This window comes from Peromyscus maniculatus, chromosome 4, assembly GCF_049852395.1.
Source record: "Peromyscus maniculatus bairdii isolate BWxNUB_F1_BW_parent chromosome 4, HU_Pman_BW_mat_3.1, whole genome shotgun sequence".
In the NCBI taxonomy this organism is placed as follows: Eukaryota; Metazoa; Chordata; class Mammalia; order Rodentia; family Cricetidae; genus Peromyscus; species Peromyscus maniculatus.
The window spans coordinates 22,842,657-22,867,655 of NC_134855.1; the positions used below are offsets into that span (position 1 = coordinate 22,842,657).

The 24,999-nt window shown below is 36.8% G+C and overlaps 1 protein-coding gene across 2 annotated transcripts in view; it reads left to right on the forward strand.

The window, feature by feature from the left end:
• The window catches only part of Arhgap15 (Rho GTPase activating protein 15), a 599,688-nt gene that overhangs the window by 392,579 nt on the left and 182,110 nt on the right, over positions 1-24,999 (forward strand). For both annotated transcript variants that reach the window (XM_006974294.3, XM_076569381.1), the window contains one exon: positions 8,119-8,196. In XM_006974294.3, coding sequence (XP_006974356.1) covers positions 8,119-8,196 — 78 coding nt within the window. The remainder of the gene's footprint in view (positions 1-8,118; positions 8,197-24,999) is intronic.

Below are 24,999 nucleotides of genomic sequence, written 5' to 3' on the forward strand. Positions count from 1 at the left end.
TGTGTTTGTGTATGTGTGTGGCTTTTTCTTGTTTCATAAACCTCATTTTTTGTCTTTTTGTTTATTTGTTTTTGCTTTTGTTTTGTTTTATTTTTAACAAAAAAGTGAACAACAGTGAATTAGGAGGTAAATATATGCATAAAGTCATGTTCTTTAATAACATGTTATAAGTAATATAAGACAGGTCTTAAGTGTATAATTCTGCACAATGGGACTAAGTTGGTTTTTGGATTTTTGTTTTGTTTTTTTCCGACATCTTTAGCAGTAAGTTAATTAAAATCACCTGCATTTCCTTGGGTGGACACCAAATGGATTGCAAACAAAACCAGATTAAAATAGCTGCTGGAGCTCACGGCATACAGATGACAAGATTCACGGAGGACAGCGAGGCTCTGAAAATGTGTTCTTTTCAAACAATTTTAGGTGAAATTTAGCTCTTGTGACTCCTCTGTAAAAGCCCCTTCTAAGTGTTTTGCTGAAAGGCTAGCATGGCTTTCCTTCTGATCCCTTGATGAGTGAGAGAAATGTTTAAGAAAGATCACTTTACAGAGAGATTCAGGCTGAAATGTGATGACTGTGAGTCAAGCCAAGCCAAAAATTACAGTTCAGAATGAAAGGAGAGAGACGTGGTTTGGGAATCCATTTTCCCACATTCCTGAATCTCAATCATCCCTGCCAATGTTTAAAAAAAAGAAGAAGAAGCCCAATGGAAAACAATGAGATCACTTTGTTTAGATGTTTAAAGGAAAGTAGGAGGGGAGGTCTTGGAAGGATGACAGCAAATATATGAATTTTACATCAATATCTATTTCAAGTGTGATGGGATCAGAGACTAGACTTTATATAACTGTTATGACTTCATCAGGAAAGGAGACAGTGTTTTCTCCATGCTTGTGTCCTGTTGGTCAGCCTTTTATTATATGCTTTTAATTTATGAAATCGTCTGCTGCTAAATGTTTCAAAGGAGTAAGTATACATAGCAAAGATACAGATTGCTCCTCCCCAGGCTTTAGGTTTCCTTAGTAATGGCACCCATGTGAAACTCCTTCTCTCTTGACTCTACTGGGACACCCTACTGCCACTAAACCTCAGGTTTTCCTAGTACGTGTGCCAGCAAACTACCAGATGATGGTGGCAGAGCCACTTCTATTTATTTTCATGAAACAAGTCCCAATACCAAAAGAATGATGTCCTTACACCAGCATGATCACAGCAAAAATTAAACAGTGGAGCCTCAGCAATGCAGAGGACGATAGGAGCTGAACTTAATGTAAGTAACTTCCAAAGTCAGTATTTTCCAGCTGTGTGAAAGTTCCCTTGAAGATGACAACTTCTACTGAATGATCACCAGAGTCACTTGCCAATACTTATCTTCAAGTCTGAGATTGCTCTGAAAGCAAGAAACATACTAAAATTGATCTAAGACTATTTGTGGGCAAAGCTTTCTGTTCTCCAAAATCATTTCAGTCCGTCAACTTTATTCTGATGGCAATATTCTTAGTGATATTTCACGTTCAAACTTAAGTTCTTTTGAATTTTTTTTAACTTTAAGAGATTTATGGAACGGTTTCATGATTGGTATAATTCTATAAATTATAGTCATGAATACTATCCTACAGACCTCAAATTCTTTGCTGAGTTAGACAGATATATACGAGTAAGTATATAAAAAATGAGTAGCCATACAAGGAATATCATCCTTTGTCTATCATTTCACTTTACCCAGATATTAAATACAGCACACAAATGGCTTCAATCTATACCACATTAGCCATATTGGAACACTTTCCCCCATCTTTTCCCTGATTCACTGATCATTTAGCAATCTATAAGTTAAAAGGTTTGATTTTAAAGGAAGTTGGCCTAGTAGTCAAAATGGGAATATGAGTTACATGAAATGCATGGAGGTTTTATGCAAAAGCTATCACAATCCATTAGGAAGCACAGGAAATGGATGTCGTGGAGCTTGTGTGCACTATCTACAATGCTATAGTTCAGCCAGTGTAGGCAAGTATCTCTCATTATGAGGAATTGGTGAAATATTTGGCAAGAACCAAGTACAGACATAGGAGACAGGGTTTAACAAAGAGGACAGTGACTTCCCAAATGTGGAGGACAGTGGCTTCTATTTTCACACAAATATTTGAAGACTTCAGTAGGTTTCCCTTCTACTTATAAAATACCCAATATCCCATATGTATAGTGTGGAAAGTGATGCAATAAAACTAGGAAAGTGATGTAATAAAAGATTTTTCAAGATGTATTTTCCCAAACATTTATCTCTGTACAGAATACCTGATAATATTTAAAACAGAATAACTAATTGCCCTCCCTCCCACCTCCAGGCCCCCATAATCTCTAGATGAAGTTATATAGGCATGTTAAGGTTTAAGTAGCACAGTACAGCATCAGTAAGAAACCTGAATTCTAGCACACTTACCGCTACAGATTTTGTCCTTCTCCTTTACCTGTTTTAACCCTGGCACGATGTTAGCACCTGTCTTCCCAGCTGCCAAGTAGGACAGTGCTTTTTCAAAGTCTGCAATGGGCAGGACAGTGACTACAGGTAATATTAATAAATAAGTATTGTTGGATGGACATTAAATGTTTTTATTTCCTAATACTGGGTTGAAGGGACAGTGGTGTAAGGAATGGTGGAGCACTTTGTAGTGTCCTAGGCAATCAGGTGGCAAATAAAAAGCCCTGAAAGGTGATCCTCATTCTGATTACAGAACCTCTGTCTTTAATACAACCCTCTTCTTTAGGCCCATAGAATGTTTCCTTAGTTGTGTGTACTTTCTATTTTAAGAAATCTGAAATTCACCCCCTCTGCAAAACTAGGTAAAAGATATAGGGCAAATGATTCTTTTTCAGTTCTTTCACAGGCTTTGTACAATTTAAAAAACAGTTTCTTAGTGATCCCATTCCAGTTCAATAGTCTTTTAATATTTATTTATTTAATTGTTTTATGTAGACATGTATATGCCCAAGTACATGCATGTAGACCACTTCCATGTTGTACCTACAGAGGCTGGAAGAGGGCCTCAGATCCCCTGAACAGGAGTTTCAAATAGTTGCAAGCCACCATGTGGGTGCTGGGAATAGAACCCCAGACTTCTATAAGAGCAGCCAGGGCTGTCAGGCACTGAGCAAGCCTCGAGCCCCATCATTTACTGTTTTTTAATTGAGCAACAAATGCTTGTCTGTCCCACTGTTAGGAGAACAAAAGTTCTGCTTTTTTAATGTGAACCTCTCATAAATACCTAGTAGATGAAAAACTCTTCCACAAGTGAATAATCAAAAAATATACCAATAAAACTCTCACAATTACCTTAACCAAAATTAAATAAATAAAAGAAGTGAAGGAACAGTTGAAGATAAGGATTTTGTTATTGCCTTAAGAGAAAAGGAAAATCATTTTGCAATAATTGTTTCTATCAAGCAAGTACCCTAAATATAGAAATAAGAAAATAGAATTAATTATCAAAAACATAAAGAAACTGAAAATAAAGGCCTAATGAAAAAATGACAGAGAAAACCCTCAGTATTAAGGGAACATTATTAAAGTATAATGACAATAACATTTCTATAAACACAATAAAAATCATGAATACAAAAAATAAAAGTCATGAAAGATGTACTGAAATAGGACTCTTTGTTAACATACTCTCTTAATATTACAGTATAGTAACATAGCAAATAATTCAAATATTCATAATTTAATCAACCATCATTTACATACCATGCATGAATGAAAACACACATAGCAACATGTCAGAATTCAAGTGACATTTTTTTCAGCATTAAACATTCAGTCATTATAAAACCAATGCATGCATCTGATTCAAGATGGTAGCTGCCTAAAAAAAAATTTGATTTTCTTTTCTCAAAAATCCTAATAAGAAGATGAAAAGTATATTCTTGAAGAAAAGAACAGAAAGGAAGGAAGGAAGGAAAGATGGAAAGAAGGAAGGAAGGAAGGGATGAAGAAAGGAAGGAAGGAAGGAAGGGAGGGAGGGAGGGAGGGAGGAAGGAAGGAAGGAAGGAAGGAAGGAAGGAAGGAAGGAAGACAGAATAGCACTAACAACATCACAGCAGAAATAGGCTCCAAAAAGACAGAAAGCTGATGAGATCATCACACATGTAGAGACATTAAAGCAGAAGACACTGTTCCCAGACAAAGTAAGTAGGCACAGTTCTTCACAGGGGTATCCTACAGACTATCATAACCCCCTTGAGTCAACATATATAATGAGCAGAAATTGGCAAAAGATCAGTAACCAGGTATGCAAAACTAAACAAAATTCAGTCCCTCCTTCTCAGTCCTTTGCCAGCACTGTGGCTGAACTACATCTATGCTAGCTTAAGCTTCTTTGGGAGAAAAAGGAACAAGTTTTTAAAATCCCCTGCAGCAACACCCAGTGATTTCTGCCAATGGTAAACGGTGTTTTGAAACATAAAAATTCAGCTGGTGAGTAAGCAAATGATACTTCAGAGAATGTGGTTCTCTTCTGAGAAATCTTTGTAATCCTGTTCATTCCAGTCTGTTTTTTTTAAAACAAAAGTGCAATGACTTGGTCTCATCATGTTCCCGATGTATTCCTAGCATGGCAAGCAAAAACCTCTGTCAGCATTCACTCATGTTATTTACTGAAAAGAGGTAACTCTCAAAAGTAATTTGTCCTGAACTTCACCAAAGCACAATGTGGCTACCTTGAAGACACCACTCATTTAAAACTCATACCAAGTCTAACTTTATTTCCAAAATGAGTAGTTCTCAATCCAGCAAGGATAATGTGGTCATGAAAAGGATGTCCAAAGCCACCAATTTACATTGGTTTGGTTTGGCGAAACTTTCAAAGTTCTTGGAGTAAAAAGGGAACAGCACGGGAATAGCTGCAATTCAGATAATGCTCCCAGGATTTTGAGGTTGTCATTCTGTAGCCATTCAGGAGAGAGCTAATCAGCTTCAAGGCTGTACCTATATATTATAATTACTGGACTTCACTGATAGGTTCCAGATTATTTTTTGAATCACGCAATGCTCTCTTTTTTTAATATACACTTTATCATTTTCACTCTACTTACAAAATTTAAAAAAAGTATGGTACCAGGGGGCCAGGACCCACCCAAAGCAGGAGCCACTAAGGTCCACATTATTGTTATTTGCAAGATGTATGATGTTGATATCTCTGAACCTGAAGGACTTAGAAGCTATGTCATTGGATTCATAATGCATCTAAATGTTTGACTCTACCCCCTCTTACTTTCTGGTTTCTAACTGAAGCCACAAAACAGTTTCTCAGCTATGACTCAGTCACACAACCACAGTAGTGGCACAGGTCTGAATTGCCCTCTCCATCTCCATCTCCATCACCAGCACACCCTGCTTTCTTCCCAAAAGAAAATAGATTATTAATTTAGGATAAGGCTGCCTTCTTTAAACACTACTGTACCTTACAATTGTTCATAAGTAATATATCTAATCCATGCTACCCTTTCAAATGGTTTTGATTACTGACTGTTTCAAAAAATATTTCTACAGAAATTTCCAAAAGACCAAAGCAAGTGCCTCTTCTGCCGCAGCTTCAACTTATACAAGAGAAAAGCAAAGCCTGGGACCCCAAGGAATTGCAGTGGTTGAATTTCAGTCTGTAGCAAAACATAGTCACTTCAGATACACCTAAAACAATACTATGAGTCTTAGATAAAAATTAAAAATGTACTTGATTTTATATTGTACATAAAAGAGATACATACCAAATGAGGCTTAAGGAAAGTTATGATTCATATTAAAATGTGTTGGAATTTATTTTCACTGATCTTTGTTGACATCTCATGAAGGCTCAGCTAATTAGCAAAACAAATAAATGAATACAAAGTCAGTATATTCATTTTTACCAGATATGGACTGACTTTTCATCTTTAGTAATTCTCTTAACTGTGACTACTTTGATTCCTTTAAAGATAAATTGGAACCTCTCCTTTGGAGAACATAGACCCACATATTTCTTTTTCTAAAAATATTTTTTCCTCTGAATTCCTTTAAAACAATTGGTAATCTATAGAAAAATTAGGGCAATTTTTCATTTGGTCAAATTTTATTTTATTAGACAGGATGAAATTACTTATAGCTCTTAGTTCTGAATGATATTTGTCTATATCTCAATCCCAAGTCTTCCTCAACAGTCCCAAATTACTGTCCTGAACTCTGTTCTATAGACAGTAAGGAACCACCAATAGTGACCAGAAAATGCAAAACCATTATCTGCAGCTGTTTATATGTTTAGAAGAGAAAGAAATTTTTTGAAAAGAATACACAACAGTATATAAATTTTAACTTTTAAGAATACATCATCATATTATTTTAAAGGTTTCAAATTAAGACAAAATGCCAAGAACTGTCTGATGATGCAATATGAAAATTTAGTTATATTAGTTAAAATTTGGTCTGTAAATCATTCTAAATTAATCTCTTAACATTCTGAGCTTAAACACATAAGCATAAGGACAACTGGATCCTGCAGTAAAAGCAAGAATCAGATATTAGAAAAGTTTTAATTATGATTGTCACATTTAAGATGCCAAATTTATATTGTCCTTTGGGCAAACACAATAGGTCCTCTTAAGTCAACAGAGGTAGTTTGTTCATTGGGAAGAAAAATTTGTTTGATGTTTATAAAATGTCCTATGTCTTAGGTTATTTTCCTATTCACAGATAGGTGTGTGACCTCATTCAATTCTTCACAGTTCATACTTCTCAGAAAGGGAAAGTGTCTCAATAATGTATTGATCATTAGCTTATTATGGAACTCGCAACCCACAATAATTAAGATGCTTGCTAATAGCAATTCTACTTCACTGCTATTTGACAATAGAAGAGTTCAGACCATGGGCAATAGTTGCTCTGTATTATGTCACTGATGCTTGTGGTATGAATTACATTATTCTACTGTAAGCTAATGAAGAAATGCTTTACACAACACAAAATGTGTAAAAGTATAGAAATGGCAAAGCAGCAAAATGACATTCTCTATAATTAAAGATCTTTGTAAAGTCTTTGTTGCAAAATAGCATGAGTTTATTCCAATTTATTTAACATTGATTATCATGAATCACCATGATTAACAATGATTTAATGCTACCTCCCTGGAGAAGATGCTGGAATAATGGCCCTTGCTCTTGACCAATATTCTCACTCAGACTTGTCTGTCTGAAAGTCTAGAGACATGAGAGCATGTATACTAACACAAAAATTATAACATCAACATTCATTGGAGATAATAATAGTACATGAATAAGTATCTCTTTTATTTCCTCATTCCTTAGTAATCCTGCAGACTTAGTTATGAAAATAACTAAATAAAATAAGTAAATATGTTAAAAAACCAAGTAAGTGATTATCCAAGTTCCCTACCAAGATAAGTTATTTTGATGACCAGTTTCAAAACTACCTGAAACTAATATACCAATAGGCCAGGATTTCCTGTATCTTCCTTTTATAATGTAACATTTTAGTAGAGGAACATGCTAGAAACTAGTCAAACGTAGACTAACCTTTATACTCTATAGGTCAAACATTAAGCTAATACACGCCATGTGGCAGTGATCGCAAGAGACAGAGAACAGGGCACGATTGGGAACGGAGAGAGAGGAGGGTGGGGCATGGAAGGAGTGGAACAAATAGAGGACAAAGGGGAAAGAAGAAACAGCTTTCACGTGTCCAGTTGTTTTATCTTTCCAAATAAGGGCAGTTATGCATGCGTGCGCATGTGTGCATGTGCTCGTGCATGTACACACACACACACACACACACACACACACACACACACACACACACACACACACTTTGCTTCCTGCCTGTCTTGAGAATAATCTTAGATATGCCATGCAACCCCATGGATTTTTGTTGTTGCTGCTTTAATGAAACTTGTATTTGATGCTGATTGTCTCAGCACTTTATGATTAAAATTGGGGGATTCAAATTTTGAACATTGCTTTAGTCGAGGTCCTAGAAATTTGTTTTCTCTGTGGGGAAGGGGTGTTCACTTCATTATCGTTTGTTTATATTCTCAGTTCTCCCACGTGCTGATTTGGAACATGCTATTTTGTTTTTAGGCCTGGATGTTGATGGGATATATCGAGTTAGTGGTAATCTGGCAACAATACAGAAGTTAAGATTTATCGTCAACCAAGGTAAGTGATTTCTTCAGATATCTTCAAAAGTCACATTTCTAGTGATTCTCAGATGCTGCTGTGCATGATAAGCAGACAGCAGGAGGAGGAAGGACAATGTGCAGAAATTAAGGAATTACTAAATTATCATCAGAGAAATAAACAATAACCCGTGTTCCCAGAGACACATAGAATAGAAATCAAACTAATAGCTCATATAACATAAACAATAAGTAGAATAAACAAAGTAATCAAACAGGAAAGGGAAGAATAAAATAAAGAAACACAGCCCAGCTTTGAATAACTGTTTACAGGTTATAATAGGTACCTGATATGTGTTGATGAAGGAAAGAATGAACAAATGATGGAAAACATAAGATCACAAACATTTAAGCATAAATCACAAACACTTAAAAAGAAAACATGAAAGATGTATATGATGTTAGAACAATACAAATCAAAATTGAGATAAAGTTAACACCCATTCAGTGGAAATACACACTTTGGGTTCTTTCCATCTGATACAAAATCTCTGAACTGCCTTGCTATTCCCATACAAAATTCTGAACACAAATATTTACAGCTTTATTCATGATTGTCTAAGTTTTAAGATAGGGTTGGGATATTGCTCAGAAGTTTGATGTCTGCCTAGCATGCAGGATGGATAAGGCCCTGGGTTCCAGCCCCAGAAACGAATGGATAAAAACTTGAAGAAAATCAGATATCACTCAGTATATGAATGAATTAAAAAATGGGGTAAATTCATATAATGGAATATTACTGTGATGAATGGAAACCACCTACTGAGCCATGAATAGACAGAGGAAACTTAAATGTATATTGCTGAATAGATGAGGCCAAAAACTACATATGGAAAACTATACAGCATTCCAGGAAAACTATACAGATAGTGAAAGATTCATGGTAAAAAAGGAATTTGAGAGAGAAGATGAGTGAGCACAGAATTAATTTGAGAGCAGTTAAATAATTTTGTATGACATCAGCATTGTACATACATGCTATTATCTATTAGCCGAATTCATAAAAAATACAACACACAGAATGAAAGCTCACATAAACCATGGCTAGCAGTCAACAATAATACATCAACATTGGCTCATCAGTTGTGACAAAGTTACTTCATCAGTGCAAAGTGCTAGCACAAGGGGACTCTCTTGGAGGTGTGAGGACACACGTGATAACTGTACTTATTGCTCAACTCTGCTAAGAGCCTAGAGCTACTCTTAGAAAGTATATTAAGGAAAAAATAAAAATAAGAAAATTAGGAAAAGAAAATCAGGAAGCCCAAATGACCTTAATGATGTTTAAGTAGCTTATACATTTCATAACCTGACAAATAACATGTAGGCCAGATATCCATAACATGTTTGTATCCTTGACATCTTACTTAAACGTTATGTGCTCATGTTTCTGGTTTTTTTTCCTTTAGTAAAATTAGTGGGATAGAGGGAAGTGCTTTGGAAATATTTGTGAGAATGGAAACAAACAGGAGGCTCAAAAGACACGTTAGCAGTTACAAGCATTTCCTACTCTTGCATAGGACCCAAATTTGGTTGCCAAAACCCACAATAGGTGGTTCACAACTTCTTAAAACTTGAGTTTCCAGGGATCCAGAACCCTCTTCTAGCCTGCCTGGCTACTAACACACACACGGTACACACACTTATACTTGAACATCCACATACATATAAGATAAAAAATAAAAATAAGAATTAGCCAGGCAGCAGTGGCACACTCCTTTAATCCCAGCACTCAGGAGGCAGAGCCAGGCAGATCTCTGTGAGTTCCAGGCCAGCCTGGGCTACAGAGGGAGATCCAGGACATGCACCAAAGCTACACAGAAAAACCCTGTCTCTAAAAAAACGAAAATAAATAAATAAATAAATAAAATAAAAATAAGAATAAAAAATATCAAAAGAATAAAATTAAACAATATACGTGATGTTCCCTTAGTAATGTGACAGATTCATCTTCATTTTTCTTTAAATTAAAAATAGTCAGTGGTGTCTTCAGAAAAACTTAACAGTTCCTCTTGATGTGGTTTTACAGCTAGTGTCTAGGTAGCACTGGATGCTCTGGCTCTCCTGTATGCTGCTTTTTGTTTACAGTTATGCCTGTTGCTTTCACAGTGTTAGAGACTGAACCCTGGCTCGCACATGTTCACATGTGCAGTAGTGCTGAGGGACACAGCCCAGTCCGTGATTTATTCTTAGGCTGTCCTCACACATTTGCGTACTTCTCTCGTTGTTTTTACATATTCTCTTTACTTCCAGTATCTTCCCACCTTCTCTTTCTTCTTCTGTACACCCAAGTTTTCTGAAGCAAGGTCATTTTCCCCCTTAATTTTCAAGACCCTAATTCTATGTAAGTACCATCCTGCGGGAATCCTCCTGTCTTTTCTGTGTTCCCACACTCTCAATAGCTGAATTTATAATGGTATACTATCTACTATCTAAAATTCCATCTATGCTAAGACCTACTGATTTAATACTTTAGAGAGAATGTAAATATTTTTAGAGAGAATGTAATCAAATGTACATAGGGATGTTATACCAAGAAACATTAAAACCTGAAGGTCTTGGCCTCAAAAAATAGGATCAAGTGGCTGACACACCTCTTCCTCTTCCACAAATCTCTATACAAGGTTGGATATGATTCTTTCTTTCTTTCCTTCTTTCCTTCTTCTTTCCTTCCTTCCTTCCTTCCTTCCTTCCTTCCTTCCTTCCTTCCTTCCTTCCTTCCTTCCTTCCTTTCTTTCTTTCTTTCTTTCTTTCTTTCTTTCTTTCTTTCTTTCTTTCTTTTTTTTTGACTTTTTTGAGACAGGGTTTCTATATGCAGCTTTGGTGCCTGCCCTGGACCTCGAACTCACAGAGATCCACCTGGCTCTGCCTCTCGAGGGCTGGGATTAAAGGCCTGTGTCACCACCACCCGGCTCTGTCTTGCTTTTCTAAAAAAGGATAAATTTTGTTGTTTCAATTTTGTGTTTGTGTGTGGGTATTCGAATGTGAGTGAGTGCTCATGCCCACAGAAGTGAGAAGTCTTCCCAGAGCTGGAGTTCACAGGCAGTTATGAGCCACCCAACATGGATACCAGGAATTGGACTCAGGCCTAGGCCAATTCTTCAGCCTATTTTGTTCATGAAGCAGTGCTAGTCTTGCGGTATCCCTATATTAATAATTGTGGGACAAGTATGTATGTGTGTGCATAGTTGTGTATGTGTGCATCTATGTGTGTATATGCCCCCGTGTGTGTGTGAGGGGGGTATGTGTATAAGCCTCTGTATGTATAGTCCTGTGAGTGCTTCAGGTAGAGGTATTAAAACTGGTAAGAATTAAACTGTTTCTCTATAAGCTCAGGTGGAATAGCTCTTTTATGTGTTGACTAGTTCTTTTGACTAGTTGTCCCGTAATTCTTGTTTCTGAGAATCTTTAGGGGCTCTGCTTATTGACTAATTTGACCAAGAAAAACACTGAACTCAATTTTACATTACTTCTTCATATTGGTCCCATTGGTCTAAGTCACAGTGTCCTTCTGTGGGTAAAAATGACATGAAATAGCCCAACTTCATTTTTATTCTGTTTATAAGCAGCTAAAATCATTCTTGTAAGATAGCTCATGCTGAAACCATATCCTGATTGGGATTCTAGACAGCTGGGCAACACATTTCTCCTACAAAGAAGAAATCTCAAAACAGAAGCCATGCTAGAAACAAACACTAGCTGCATTTCCTGCCTTTAAAAAAATTATGCTCAGCAGTTTGAAAAAGAAAGAAATCTGCAATGAAAATATGAAATCTATCCATCTCATCTTTTACAATCCAAACTTCAGCATCCTCAGAGACTTTGTAACTGCTCGTGTTTCCATGAATGTTGACAATGTAAAGCTGGACAGAGGCCTGAGTTGGTATCTGGAAGTATAAATTGTCAGCAAACAGTCTCCCTGTTTTAGAGCACTGCAAGGATTCAACACAGTCAACACAAATGATGCTACACTGAGACCTTTGATACTGCTGACTCTGTGTTCAAGAGTTTGTTTGTTTTTTTACTTACACATAGCAGAGCCAGAGAGATGGTCACTAGTTAAGAGCACTTGTTTCTTTGGCAGAAGACCTAGGTTCAATTCCAAGCACCCATGTAGAGGCTCACAACTATTTGGGTGATTCAATATTGGTAGAATTATTAAGGCAACTCCACGTAGTTAAAAGGGAGGTTTATTTTGTGGGGTAAATTACAATTGAAGGGATAGGTTACAGGGTCTGGGAAAGGTGAAGCGCAGTCCAGGGGTGTTCACTGGAGAACTCTGCTCTGTTAGGTATACCTCCAGCATCCAGGATCCAGGAACCAAGAGAGCCCCTCCAGATCTCAGGTCTTCAGGTCTCTTGGCCCCGCCTTGTAGGTTTGACAGTTACCGAAGCCTCAGTGGGGGTAGTATTTCCAGGTCAAAACTGGAACAGCTACCCACTACAATCCAACACCCTCTTCTGGCATCAGAAGAAGGTTACATGCACTTAAATGCAGGTAAAATACTCATACATATAAAATAAAATTAAAAAACATTAAAATTTTTATATGTATACACACACATATATATGTGATGTATATATATATATATATATATATATATATATATATATATATATATCACCCTTTCAAAATTTCATAATGAGGAGTATTATTTGAATTAGTACTTGGAACAAGGAGGCTAACACATGCTTGTGTGCATGTGACTGTGTGATGAAATAAAGTGTTGATGGCATGAATTTCCCATGAAAAGTGTACAGAGCTATGCCAACAGCATGCATTCATTTTATAATTTCATATGGGACATAAAAGAATTTGGTGTTCCCTCCTTCCATTAGCATCTTTTATTTCCTCTGTGTTCAACTTACATGATGCCTCTTTTTTAAAAGGTTCTAAATATACATTTTTTTAAAAAAATGAATAAGTCTATCCACTGTTAGACTACACAAATGAAAACTGATTTTGGAGATTTTCAAGAACAGTTGAATTGCAATTTCTGTGTTTCGCTGACTTTCTTGAATGCTATAATCATCAGCAATTCTAAATACACCAGTTGAATGATTCAATTTGTTTTGGTTTTCTGTTTGACTCACTAAACCAGAAAGAATTAGATACCCTTATTATACTTCCAGATCAGATGACACACAAGTTAAATTCAAAGTGATCACTTTCAAAAAACATTTTCTAATTAAAATTAGTAATGCTGATAATAATTTTATTGTATAGGTAGCTACCATTTTCACAACTTACCATATCAGGCTATCCACTGAACTCCCTACATATATATTTAATTTAAGCTTTTCTTCAACCTCATAGTGAAGACAGGTACAATGATTAAGCTTGTTGTTTTCAGTGAGGAAACTGAGGCTCAGTTGTTAAATAATGTCCCCAGATAAGGGGCTAGGACTAGATCCCAGATGTCTCTGACTCGAGTCTGCACTGCTAACCACTGCCAAGAAGCTACATTCCCCATGCACTGATTTTTATTACATCCTCCTTATAAAAACAGAGAAGTGTCTTTTCATGCTATGCATGCATTTACACTTCCCTGTTTCCACTCTCCTTCCCAGCATTGGTTATCGGTATTACTATTCAACTTGGCTAAAACTATTCAAGAATGGGGATGTTTGGGAAAACATCACAGGAATGAGGAATCCTGGCACCTCGAATCTCTGTAGGGTTTATGATTCTATGTTTGTATCAAGAAACACTTTGCAGCCTTACAGAAAGGCATTACAGATTCTGGACTTACTAGGCTATTGGTGCATTACTGAGCAGTGCTCTGCCTTGTTTGTTGAATTTGGTGACAGCTTTCAGTGACATTTTGCTGATGCAACTTTTCTGGTCTATATGGGCATCCCCAAAGAAAACTGGTACATGACCTTAGATGTCAACCTGTCATCAGCCTGTGTCATTGTGTTGATTCTTCTGCATGACCTGTGACCTCCTGGTGACTTTCCACCATGGGTGCATGTATGCAAAAGACAGGCTTCAACATAGAGGATGCTCTGTGGCTGTCTTAAGGACTTTTGACAGTGGGTCTTAATCCCACCAGACTTCCTCACATCAGCACTCAGTTTCAGCTGCCATCTACACATACTGCCCAAAATCCAATCTAGCTGTGACTTTCTTTGGTATTACTTTGATGTCTTCTGGGTTCTCTCTGTATAGAAGAGACAGGAGGGGTTGGCATCCTCTCTGGAAAATACCACATATGAAGCATCCCCAAACCCTGAGCCAATGGGATAACTATAAAGCACTGTAGCGAGAGAAGACTTGGGATTTTCAGGACCAGCACTTCATGATACACAGTAACAGATTTTCCCTGCAAGTGTTTGCCTGGAATTGGAGGGAATAACTTCTAACCAGGATTTTAGAATTGATTTCCACAGATAGAAATGCAGATAAGAGATATCATGTTCACGTTTTCACTATGGGTGATCAAAATATATGCATTACATAAATCTACATGGCCAAGAATCTTCTATATGCATGCACACACGTGTGTTTGTTGTTTTTAGTAGGAGAGGATTTTTAATTTGTAGTCTTGTACCTCCCCTGTATTTATTCACAAAGATTTTATTGGCACAAGAAGATGTATTAGATGTTTGCTGAAAGGGATGGTTTTGCTTACTTTGAACTTGCTAATAATAGGTCAACCACACTGAAAATATATCAATAGAAAAATAATTTTGTGTTAGCAATTATCCCCCAAGCTACTTTTCTACAGCCATGCACCTTAAAGCAATGCACAAGCTTTAGTAGCTGTCCCTCCACATCTCATACCATTTGCAGCATCAAAATCAAATAAAGGAAGGGAAAAGTGGGAAAGAATGTGGACAAGTGGCGGTTTCTCCTGGAAATAAGCAAGTGGATGAAAGAAAAAGGATTTTGAACAGGATTTTACAGCTTCTAGTTGTGTTCTTATAAAACAGTCCTCCATTCATTTTTCTATTAAGTGAGTTTATGTTGCTCTCTTGATATTTTTAAAATGAGTATTTTCTTAAGCCTACTTCACTTTCTCAGCAACCACAGCATCAACAAAATAAACTGTGTTATTCACTTTATCCTATTGTGTTGGGTGAGTTTCTCTGTTTGTTTTGTTGTTTTTGATGGTGGTGGTATTGTTGGTGGTGGTGGTGTGTGTGTGTTTCACTATTTTTTTTTAAGGTGTACCTTTTTGGCTTCCATGTGATGAGATTTTCTTTTAACAATGATTTATTTTTCCCTTAAAGCTAGAAAGTTCACTTGATTATAAAATGGGCGAACTCGAACATTGTTCAGGGCTTTAGAAACTTCCTCAGACCTCATTTCTCAGCTATACTGAGCCTGTGAGCCTGAGTGCTATTGATGCTGGAACTCATATAGCTTGCTAGCTGCCTAAGGAAGCACATTGGCCACAGTAAGGATTCTTTAAAAAAGAGGTCAAGACAACAAACTCTTCATATTTCTGAGCACAGAGGCCAAAACAATAAACTATAATTTCTAGTTATCGCAAGCTTAGGTGTCCTTTCCATTTTTAATGTACAAAAATTCTGGCCACTAAAGTTAAAGAAAAATTATACACTTATTGTGGGTTATATTATATAATTTAATACAAAACAGGCAATAAAAGCTGACCTAAAGCTGTAATTGAAGCAATTAAAGTCAGAGGCAGTCAAGTGGGAAAGGCAAACCCGATAAGAATCCAAGGACCTTCCCTCTTGTCATAATTCTGAGCTATTCTGCAAGTCTGAAAAGATTTGTTCTGATCTCTTTGAATTGCAGACTCTTCATTTCCAAAATGAGAATTAATATTTTAAAAAGTGAGCAACTTAAAAACTCAATCAGTCAACTGATAATTACTATTTACTTTAATTATGATGACAAGAAGTTAGATAAAAATGAGTATTAGTTTTATTAGTAATACTATATTGCTAAATGTTAATAATCAAATATGGTTCTGTCATCTACATGATGGAATTTTCTTTGATGATAATTAGATTTGTTTTCTAGAAAGAGAAATCCAATACAGGAAATTTTTTGAGAGGCTTGGTATCCAGAGTTTTATCACATTACTAGCCAAATGGATGGACTTTGGAATTCCTGGATATAAAAGAAAAACTTAATTTCCTTTTACCAATGAATTTGTGATACAGGGAGTGGGTGGAGTCTATGGAAATTTTACAACGAAATTCAGTTCAGATTTTCCATGGACATTTGGCTACTGAATCCGGAAATTAAATCAGAGTTATTTAGCTGCCAACCCTCAAGAACCCCGTAGGAGATTTATAAACTATATCGTCATCATCAGAAACCATCACCACCATAATAGTTAATAAGCTGCTCTTGAAAGCTTGCTAGAATAACAAAGCAAGCTTCCACCTGCCCTGGTTACACTGCACACACAGCACCCTTTCTCTGCATTCCGACTCCATTGCAGACATGCAATGCTGTCTGACAGGGTCACTGCCAGATGAGCTGCTTAGACCAATGCAGACTGATTATCTCCCAGTTGCTGCGAGTCAGAAGTCTGGGCACAGTTTCACTGAAGGCTCTGCAGTCAAGTTGTTAGCCAGGAGTGGATTCTCATCTGGTGGCTTGCCTCAGGGTGGGATCATGTGGTGCTTGGCTGGACTGTTTCTGGTGGCTTGTTGGACTGAAGGTCTCAGTTTAGCAGTGGCTACAGGCCTGAGGCTGCATGGACCTTTCTATAGGCCAATCAAAATGGTAGCTTGTGTCATCAGAGAAGTATGAAAGAGAAAGATTAATAACAAGACAGAAACTAGAAGCCTGAGTAATGGTAATCATAAAGTGCACATCCTATTTCTTTTGCCACATTCTGTTGGCTAGAAGAAAGTGGCTGTTCCCACCCATACCCTGGGGGAAGGAGACACACAAGGCATGATCCTCAGGAAGAGAAAATGGCTGTGTGGGACATCTTTGAGTTTCTGCTACAAAAATCAAGTAATGGAACTTTCCAAAAGTATAGATTTGGGAGTCATTCATTCATAGAAGCTCTAGTTTCAACTCAGGTTGGTACTATAAACACATATTTGAAAAGAGGAGAGTTTGTAGCCATGTCTGGGAACCTCCACCATAGTATCTGGCTGACTCTGTTTTTGTTTCCCAGGGAAATACAATTTACTTGTCCATAAGTTATACAATATTTGAAATTTAAGAAATAAATCATTATCCACTTTTTTGTTAACCAGTTTTCTAATTCACGTAAACTTTCTCTTCAGTTGTTGACTAAGTGGTATTCACTACCACATATAAACTGAATCTTTGTATAATTTTAAAATTCTACAAATGTAGTATACATATGATTAAAATTACTGACAGGTTTCATTACTACAATCATTTTCCAATACTCCACACTCAGAAATAAATAAAAAGGAAAGATATCTAGCCTAATGGTTCTCTAACAAAACTAAAGAGTGAATAATATTGAAAAGCATAACAGAATTAGTCCAGTGCCAATGATAGCCAGACCTTAATTGAGAATCTACTAGATGGCATTATCTCAAATGCAGATATATGTACCTCTAGCCCTCATTGTTCACATGAGAAAACTGTACCTCAGAAGTTTAAAGAACCTTCCTAAGGCTACAAAGTCTATATATAACAAGGACCCAAAATGATCCATTTAAAACTTACTGCAAAGCATACATTATCAGATTGTTGAATTCAATTTATCATCATAGACTCAAAACCATTTTCTTCCTTTGAACATCAAAGAGTCAAAACCTTCTTCTCATTATAACATATCTTCCTGTATCCAGTGAATAAGATCTTTTTTACAAGGAAAAGTCCATTTGAAATGTCTCTCCAGTAAACAGTCTCTGTCTGCCCGTGAGTTCATCAGGGGTAAAATCTCGATTCATCTGTGTGCCTTCAGCACATAAAGACACCTGTTATTTTGTATTCATTAAACAAAATTTTGTTCCTACAAAAGAAACTAAGCAAGCTATAATTTGTTAATACAAACCGACTTTATATTACATAAGTATCAAGTGATCTCATTGGTTCCATTTCTTGTATTTCTCAACAATAAAAACAAGTCCTACAGTATCATCTGTTTTCTCCCAGAGGCCTTTAAAGTTGCATTTAGTTTTTCATGAAGAAAATAAACAAGGGACAGAAATGAACATTGAATAACCCCATATCTCTATCTAACTTCACTAACACTAACTTAAGGAAAGATAACTGATTGTCTATCAACACAGCATGCCATTAACAGTTGAACTTACTGGATATGGTATCAGACATAGAGCTTGGCTTGCTATATTGGCCTCCCAAATGCTAGGAATGATGAGTTAGCTGGATCCAGAGCAATTGATTTGCATTGCTCCTGTTGGTTGATGCTGGCATCCTGATTTTGAATATCTTGTTTTTGTGTTCATACCAGAAATCCCTGTTGTTAGTAATGATAGCTTTAATGACTCACATGTATTCATACATCATCTCTCATTAAGGTGCCCCATGAACTTTAATAACATTTCCTGACAAATGTGTCCTATAGAAAGAAGCACTCTCCTCTTCAAAGCTATTTCAGAAACAGAAACTAACAGTGGCAGGGTCAGTGGAGAGATGTTTTCATTCACAATCTCAAGATTTGCCCAAAGTTTGCAAGATGCAGGGCTCAAAACAAGATAACTAAGGTCCAAGATAACTAAGGAACTAAGGTCTGAGGGACAGAGTTACACTTTCAGCATAAGAGTCCATTCTCTTTCATGCTTTCATATCAGCGAGCACTCTGGAGGAGGGGTGACAGGTAAGTCACTGTTTTCCTCTGCATTAGGAGTCCAAGAACAAATCCATTTATGTGAAACCAAGAAGTGAGGTCTCTGAACCTGGGTTTTTGTATCATCTCCTTGATATGCACTTAAGGAGTTCCTACTCAGCCCAGACGTCATGTGAGATGCTGGAAATACATCAACACATGGAACAAATAACATTCCCTAGGTCATTGAACCCCATGTCCATGGACATTCCAATCTGCTGACCAAGAAGATAGGTATAAAGTAGAAAATGCCAGGCTCTGGAGGACTGCCAAATTCAGGCCCTTTCTTCTCCTTAAATAGCACCAGGGATTGGTGACATCTATCTTTTCTACTGGGTTATCATCTTTTGTTTTACTCTAGTCCAGACTGCTTCTCTTTGTGTATTTTCATCCTCTTGTGCCACATTCTTCATGAGCACACCACTCCCCTTCTTATTATTATCCCCACCTATTCTTATCATAGTCAAGCAACTATGAGATCACTCCTGGTTCTGTGCTTAGCTTGTTAGAATCATATGTTCCTTCACCCTTTGGGGCTTGCAAGTGTGCATGTTATTATATTGCAACAGCAGATCTGTCCTTCTGAGCAAGAGGCACACCATCATAGGTTTTGCCTATAGACAAACTCATGTTATGATTTTTGGAATACATCTCAACAAGAAGTCACTGCTTCTGTTGCTATATTCTCATAGTGCTTTGCAACTGTGGATCTGTTCTATAGCCCTCTGTCTCTCTCACAATTGTCTGGGTGATCCCCATTATGCCAGTCACGTTCTATGCTCATTGTAAGTTCTCAATAACATTATGCTGCCTGGTCCTCTGCTTGCCAAAGTGCTTGCCATTCTATTTCCACTAGAGATCTACCTGGATTAACATCACCTCCCAAATCATGGAAGTATCCAGTGTGGCTTCTGAGATTCATGTTACTATGTCCTAAGCCCCTGACAAAGCCAAGGCTGTATGTCTTAGTGAGCTCACTTTTCTATCCTCATACCACATGTATCCAGTTTTATATTTCTTTTCCTTCTCTCTCTTGCCTTACCCTCTGCTCATCATTAGCATAAAGATTCTCATCCTACAATTCTGTGGGAAGAGGATCTCAGTTGAGGAATTATATACATCAAATTAGTTTGAGAGCAAGACCATGGGTAGTTGTCTTGTTCTTGATGTAGGAGGGCCTGGAGGGACTGTGAGAAGCACCTTTCCCTAGATAGATGGTACTGCACTGTATAAGAAAACTCCCTAAGCATAAGACTACCTCTAGTAGCTGGTTTTTTTTTTTTTTGGAGGGGACAGGGTATTTGTTCAGCAACAGGACTGAAACTAGAACAGTGATTATCTTCCAGACTGAATAAAATAAATCATGTCCTCTCCTATTTCCAGGAAGCCTTTAGTCAGGGATCTTATGTAATCAGGTTAATTGTGAGGATTTTGGGTTGTCATGAAAGCTGTTTTTGACAGGTAATATTAGCTCATGTCAAATTACAGCATTTCCATGACCATCTTTCCTGAAATCTTGTTTCTGGCCCTCAACTATTCTGTCTCTCTTGTGTCTACTGATTCTCACTCCTAGATGAATACAGCTCATTTGGATTCTACATCAAAGTGTAATTCTGCTAGCATTACCCTTACTGCTAATCTAGTAACCTTAAAAAAAAATCCCTCCATCTTGAAAAGTTAACATGCAACAAACTATAACCAAAAAGCCAAAGGCCAAATAGAACCTCTACAGCACTTTAAGTACAGCAGGACTTTGAGACGTTCACACTTGCAAATGACGTAGATGGAAATTTTTTTTTATTTAATGTTTCTCCACTTGGATCTCCCTGTGTCTGTGGAAGAAATGATGGTCAAGTGTTTGTCATTTGAATAGGATGACAAAGGGAACTGTCGGCTGCAATGCAGCTTCTTGGCACAAAAGTCTGCCACTGCTACTGATGAAATTTTCAAACATTAATTTTCATGCTTACTCCAAATGAAAGACACTATAAAGTAAAACTTCTCCTTTCTTACCTGCTAAACGCAATGTGTTCCCATTCTTTACAGGATGGTTGAAGTAGGTTTTTAAATGGTTTAAAGTTTCAAGGACTTTTTCCCCTTTGTTTATTCTTTCTTCTAGAGAAAAGGAATTTATAAAGTCACATCTTTTAATGGCCCCTGTGCTAGAGAATGGAAGTACCCCAAACATGTTCCACTGTAGGAAAATCAAAAATAACGTGGAAACTCCAAATATGTTAGCCTATTGAGAATATTTATTAACTAAATAATTTAATAATGAAGAAAATGCCTACTTGATTAATTGTTACAGAGTAAAAATTACAATAAAACTGTCTTGATCAGTGCTTTGCAGAAGCGCCATTACTGTCTGTGCGGTTGTTTAACAAGGATTTAATTGGAAAGATAAGTGAATGCACATTTAAAAGTATTGTTAATTTGCTTTATAATCACCCCATCCTTCACAGTATTGACAGCACAAGGCACAAACCCCTTTCTGTTTAACAAGTATTATTTTCCATATGTGCACAATAAATTTTGAAACAGTAATTGGAAATTTTATGGGTTCCTACATACCTAGTGCAGCGGGTTTTGAGGTACACTTTCATTATAAAAGGTAACCCAGTTTTTATTCTTGGAAAGAAGTGATGAATCTTTATCACTTGCACCCCATTCAGAATAGATCAGAATCCATTTTGTTCATTTCTTTTAAAAGAAAAAAGTTCAATCTAGTATATTTTTTTGTCTAATAAAATTAAGATTGAGATGAGGTAGAAAGGAGATTATTTTTAGTCAGTGATTATATTTCTTTCTTCAAAATGCTCAGAAGCATGGAAGAATGTAACCATGGTGCTTTATAGAGTGTGGCTGCAGCAGAAACACCTGGATCTGGAAAGTGGTTGCATTTAAACCCATTGAAGGGAACAAGACAGCAGTCATGATCATCTTTGGCGCCCATTCCTTCAGCCACACAGACGAAGAGGGGCTCGGCCTCCTAAGAATTTAATCAGCATGGTTTACAAATTATTCCTGGGCTTTCTAAGGTATAAGGAATTCAAAGTGCCTGACTCCAACTATACCTTGGGAGCTGGCCATTTACCTCATCCAGTGGAGAAAAAAATATAGAAATGCCTAACATATTAGCTGATTGTGAATGTATCTCAATCCCTAAGTATTATTTCAAAAGAGAAAGAGAAGGCAAGTTTGAGCCTTGGCTTAAAAACGGTGAACTATAATGGAAGGCTTGGTCCCATAGTCACCTCTCCAGCTTTCCAATTATGGCAAGTGGGAATGGCCTTTTTTTTTTTTCATGTCAAGAACCTAAAACTATGCAAAGATGCTTAATGTCCCCCTTAACTATGGCTGCCTCTTGTTAGAACTGGTAGAAATTCTTAGTCTTCTTTAAATGGTTTTTGTGGTGGTGGTTTTTGTTTGGTTTTATTTCTGTAGATAGGAATCATTTCAACTGTCAAAGCTTAGAAATTCTGAATATGTTTCCTTAGAATACTTTTCTATATAAATGCCTTGCTCTCTGATAAAACAAGTGTATCTTTAATTTGGCTATGCCTCTAAGATATAACAATAAATGAGGATATCCAACCATTAATACCAATCCATGTGTCACAGGGTCCTTTCTTCATTTCTACATGTGACTTGTGTATTTTGACTTCTTTAGTCAAAATCATCACATGCTGGTTTTTCATTCCCTGAGTGTATATATACTTTTGTATGGTAAAAACCATACTATATACACATACAAATATCCTTTTAGTATTACTTTTCTTTCTTCTTGGAATTTCTCCACTGAGCTGTGAATTTTACAACCATTTATCTTGGGTGAAAATGTGTTTGGACCCAAGTGCTTCCCATGTCCATTTCAACTAGACAGAACTAAGACCAGTCAATAATGAAGTGTCCAGCAGTCCTTTAATTAACTGAAATGAAGAAAATGTAATGTTTGCTAAGAGAACCAGGATGCTGAGAAGGGGGAGGCTATATGTTTCTGTGCCTTCCTGCATATGAAGGAGCCACGGGGTGCAGGAAAGAGATGAGGCTTTTTATGCTCCGGTAGGGGGAGCTTTCTTTTCCCTACTGTACGAACAGCATGGTGCATGTGTTTAAATATGCCATCCTGAAATGCAGACTTTTCATTTTCATTTTGCAAGTGGGAAATTTCACTATGTGATGGGCACATTACTCTTCTTAGCGACACATTTTGTGCAAACTCATTTGGGAAAGAATAGGAAATTTAGAATACTGCCTTCATATTTCTTCTGGAAATGTTAGCCTGAATCCATTATTTCCAAACCTGATGAGGATTACAGTTCATTTGTATTTCACAGCAACCCATATTGTATTCTGTTTTGTGAAGTAAATAAGAGATGATGCTGTTCTAATGGTGCTTGGGATTTGCTTTCCATATGAATAGTTTTATTTGGGGGGCAAGAGGAAAGGGAAAGGAAGCAGAGACTGAAATAGATGATTTAGCCTTCACTAGATGGAGTGTGTTATTCTGACAGAGAAATGCCCTGAATTATTTTTATAGATAATTTAAACTGGAGGAGGTGGGATTAAAAACTTACTTAGGTCACTGAGCATATACATATTCAAGTGACATTATAAAAAGCACTGCTGGTAACACCCAAATCTATCTCTATTTAACTTCATTTAAAATACTTGTGGACTAACCTAATTTGATGGTCGAGTAGGTGGGTGCTCTGTGTCGCCCAAAGGAGTTTTCTTTGACATGATTCCGCACCAGTGTTTCACTGTCCCTGACACAATTAGAAACCAGTTCATTCTGCCTAAGCTAGAAGGTCAAACAATTTGGCCTTTTATATCAAAGATGTGTTTATTGCAACCGATTAGGAGGTTGTGTTAAGAAGGATACTGCAGCATAGTCATTAATAAGTGAGAAAGAGTTCTATGATTTATTCAGAGTAGATGGCATGGGCATTATTTTTTTAAACAGAAACAAGTTTTAGAGAGTCACATAGTGTATGGTACATAGCTTATATTCCTGCATTACAGTGTGACATTAATAAAAACTGACTCTTGTATGGCGGCTACTATGCACAGCTTACTCCTTGTGAAACATGAACACACCTCTTCTTATCAACCAGGACAGCACACGGATCAGTGAGGAAACCATCAGGGGAGGATGGCAAACAACAGAGTCAGAAGAGGTGAAGGTCTTATGACAAAGAGTGAAGAACTCCGAAGTACTGAGAACTTTAAAGGAAAAATAAAGAGCCTTGATTTTAGCAAGTAGTTGGAAGAGGAAGTCATATCTTACTTAACCATTGTACCAGAGCCAAGTCTGTTTTACCCACTAACAGAATTCTTCTTTGGCATTAGGTATAACTAGACTATTTTGGTCGAGTCCCATCCGTTATGCAAATCACCTGCTTAGTTCATTTTCATTGGCATAAAAAATTTTCAAAATAATTTTCCATAGGAAAAAAAATCCCCTGCCCCTCAATGATTTGGGCTGATAATCACCAACATTATGTTTCTGTCCATAAAGTTCTCCTCAAACTAGCATTAGAACTAAACTTTCTCAATGAGATAATCTTTAAAAAATCATCTGTGATAGGAAAAAAAATCTGAAACCACAGTCTTAGAGGAGGTTTTTTTTTTTTCACACATTATCTTCACTTCCTTTGGACATAAGCTGATGGACTTTGTAAGACAACTGGTTACTTTCTACACTCTCTCAGCTTAAAAATAACAAACGTCAATGGAGAATAAAAAGAAATGTTGATTTTTCTTAATGTATGTATTGGGTCTTCCAATTACGAAAGTTCTAAAGCTAAAAAATCAGCACTATTAGAGAGGCAAAGTAGTAAATAAGAAATATGTGTGATTATTTAGGAATATTTCATGAGACACAAAGTTAATCAGCTTAACCCAAAACAAAACTGAATATGCTTTTGTGTATGTGCCTGGAAAATTCAGGAAATTGTCAACTTTAAGCAAAACTAACCTCTAGTTTGAACAGCATCATTAGAATGTGAAGTCTGC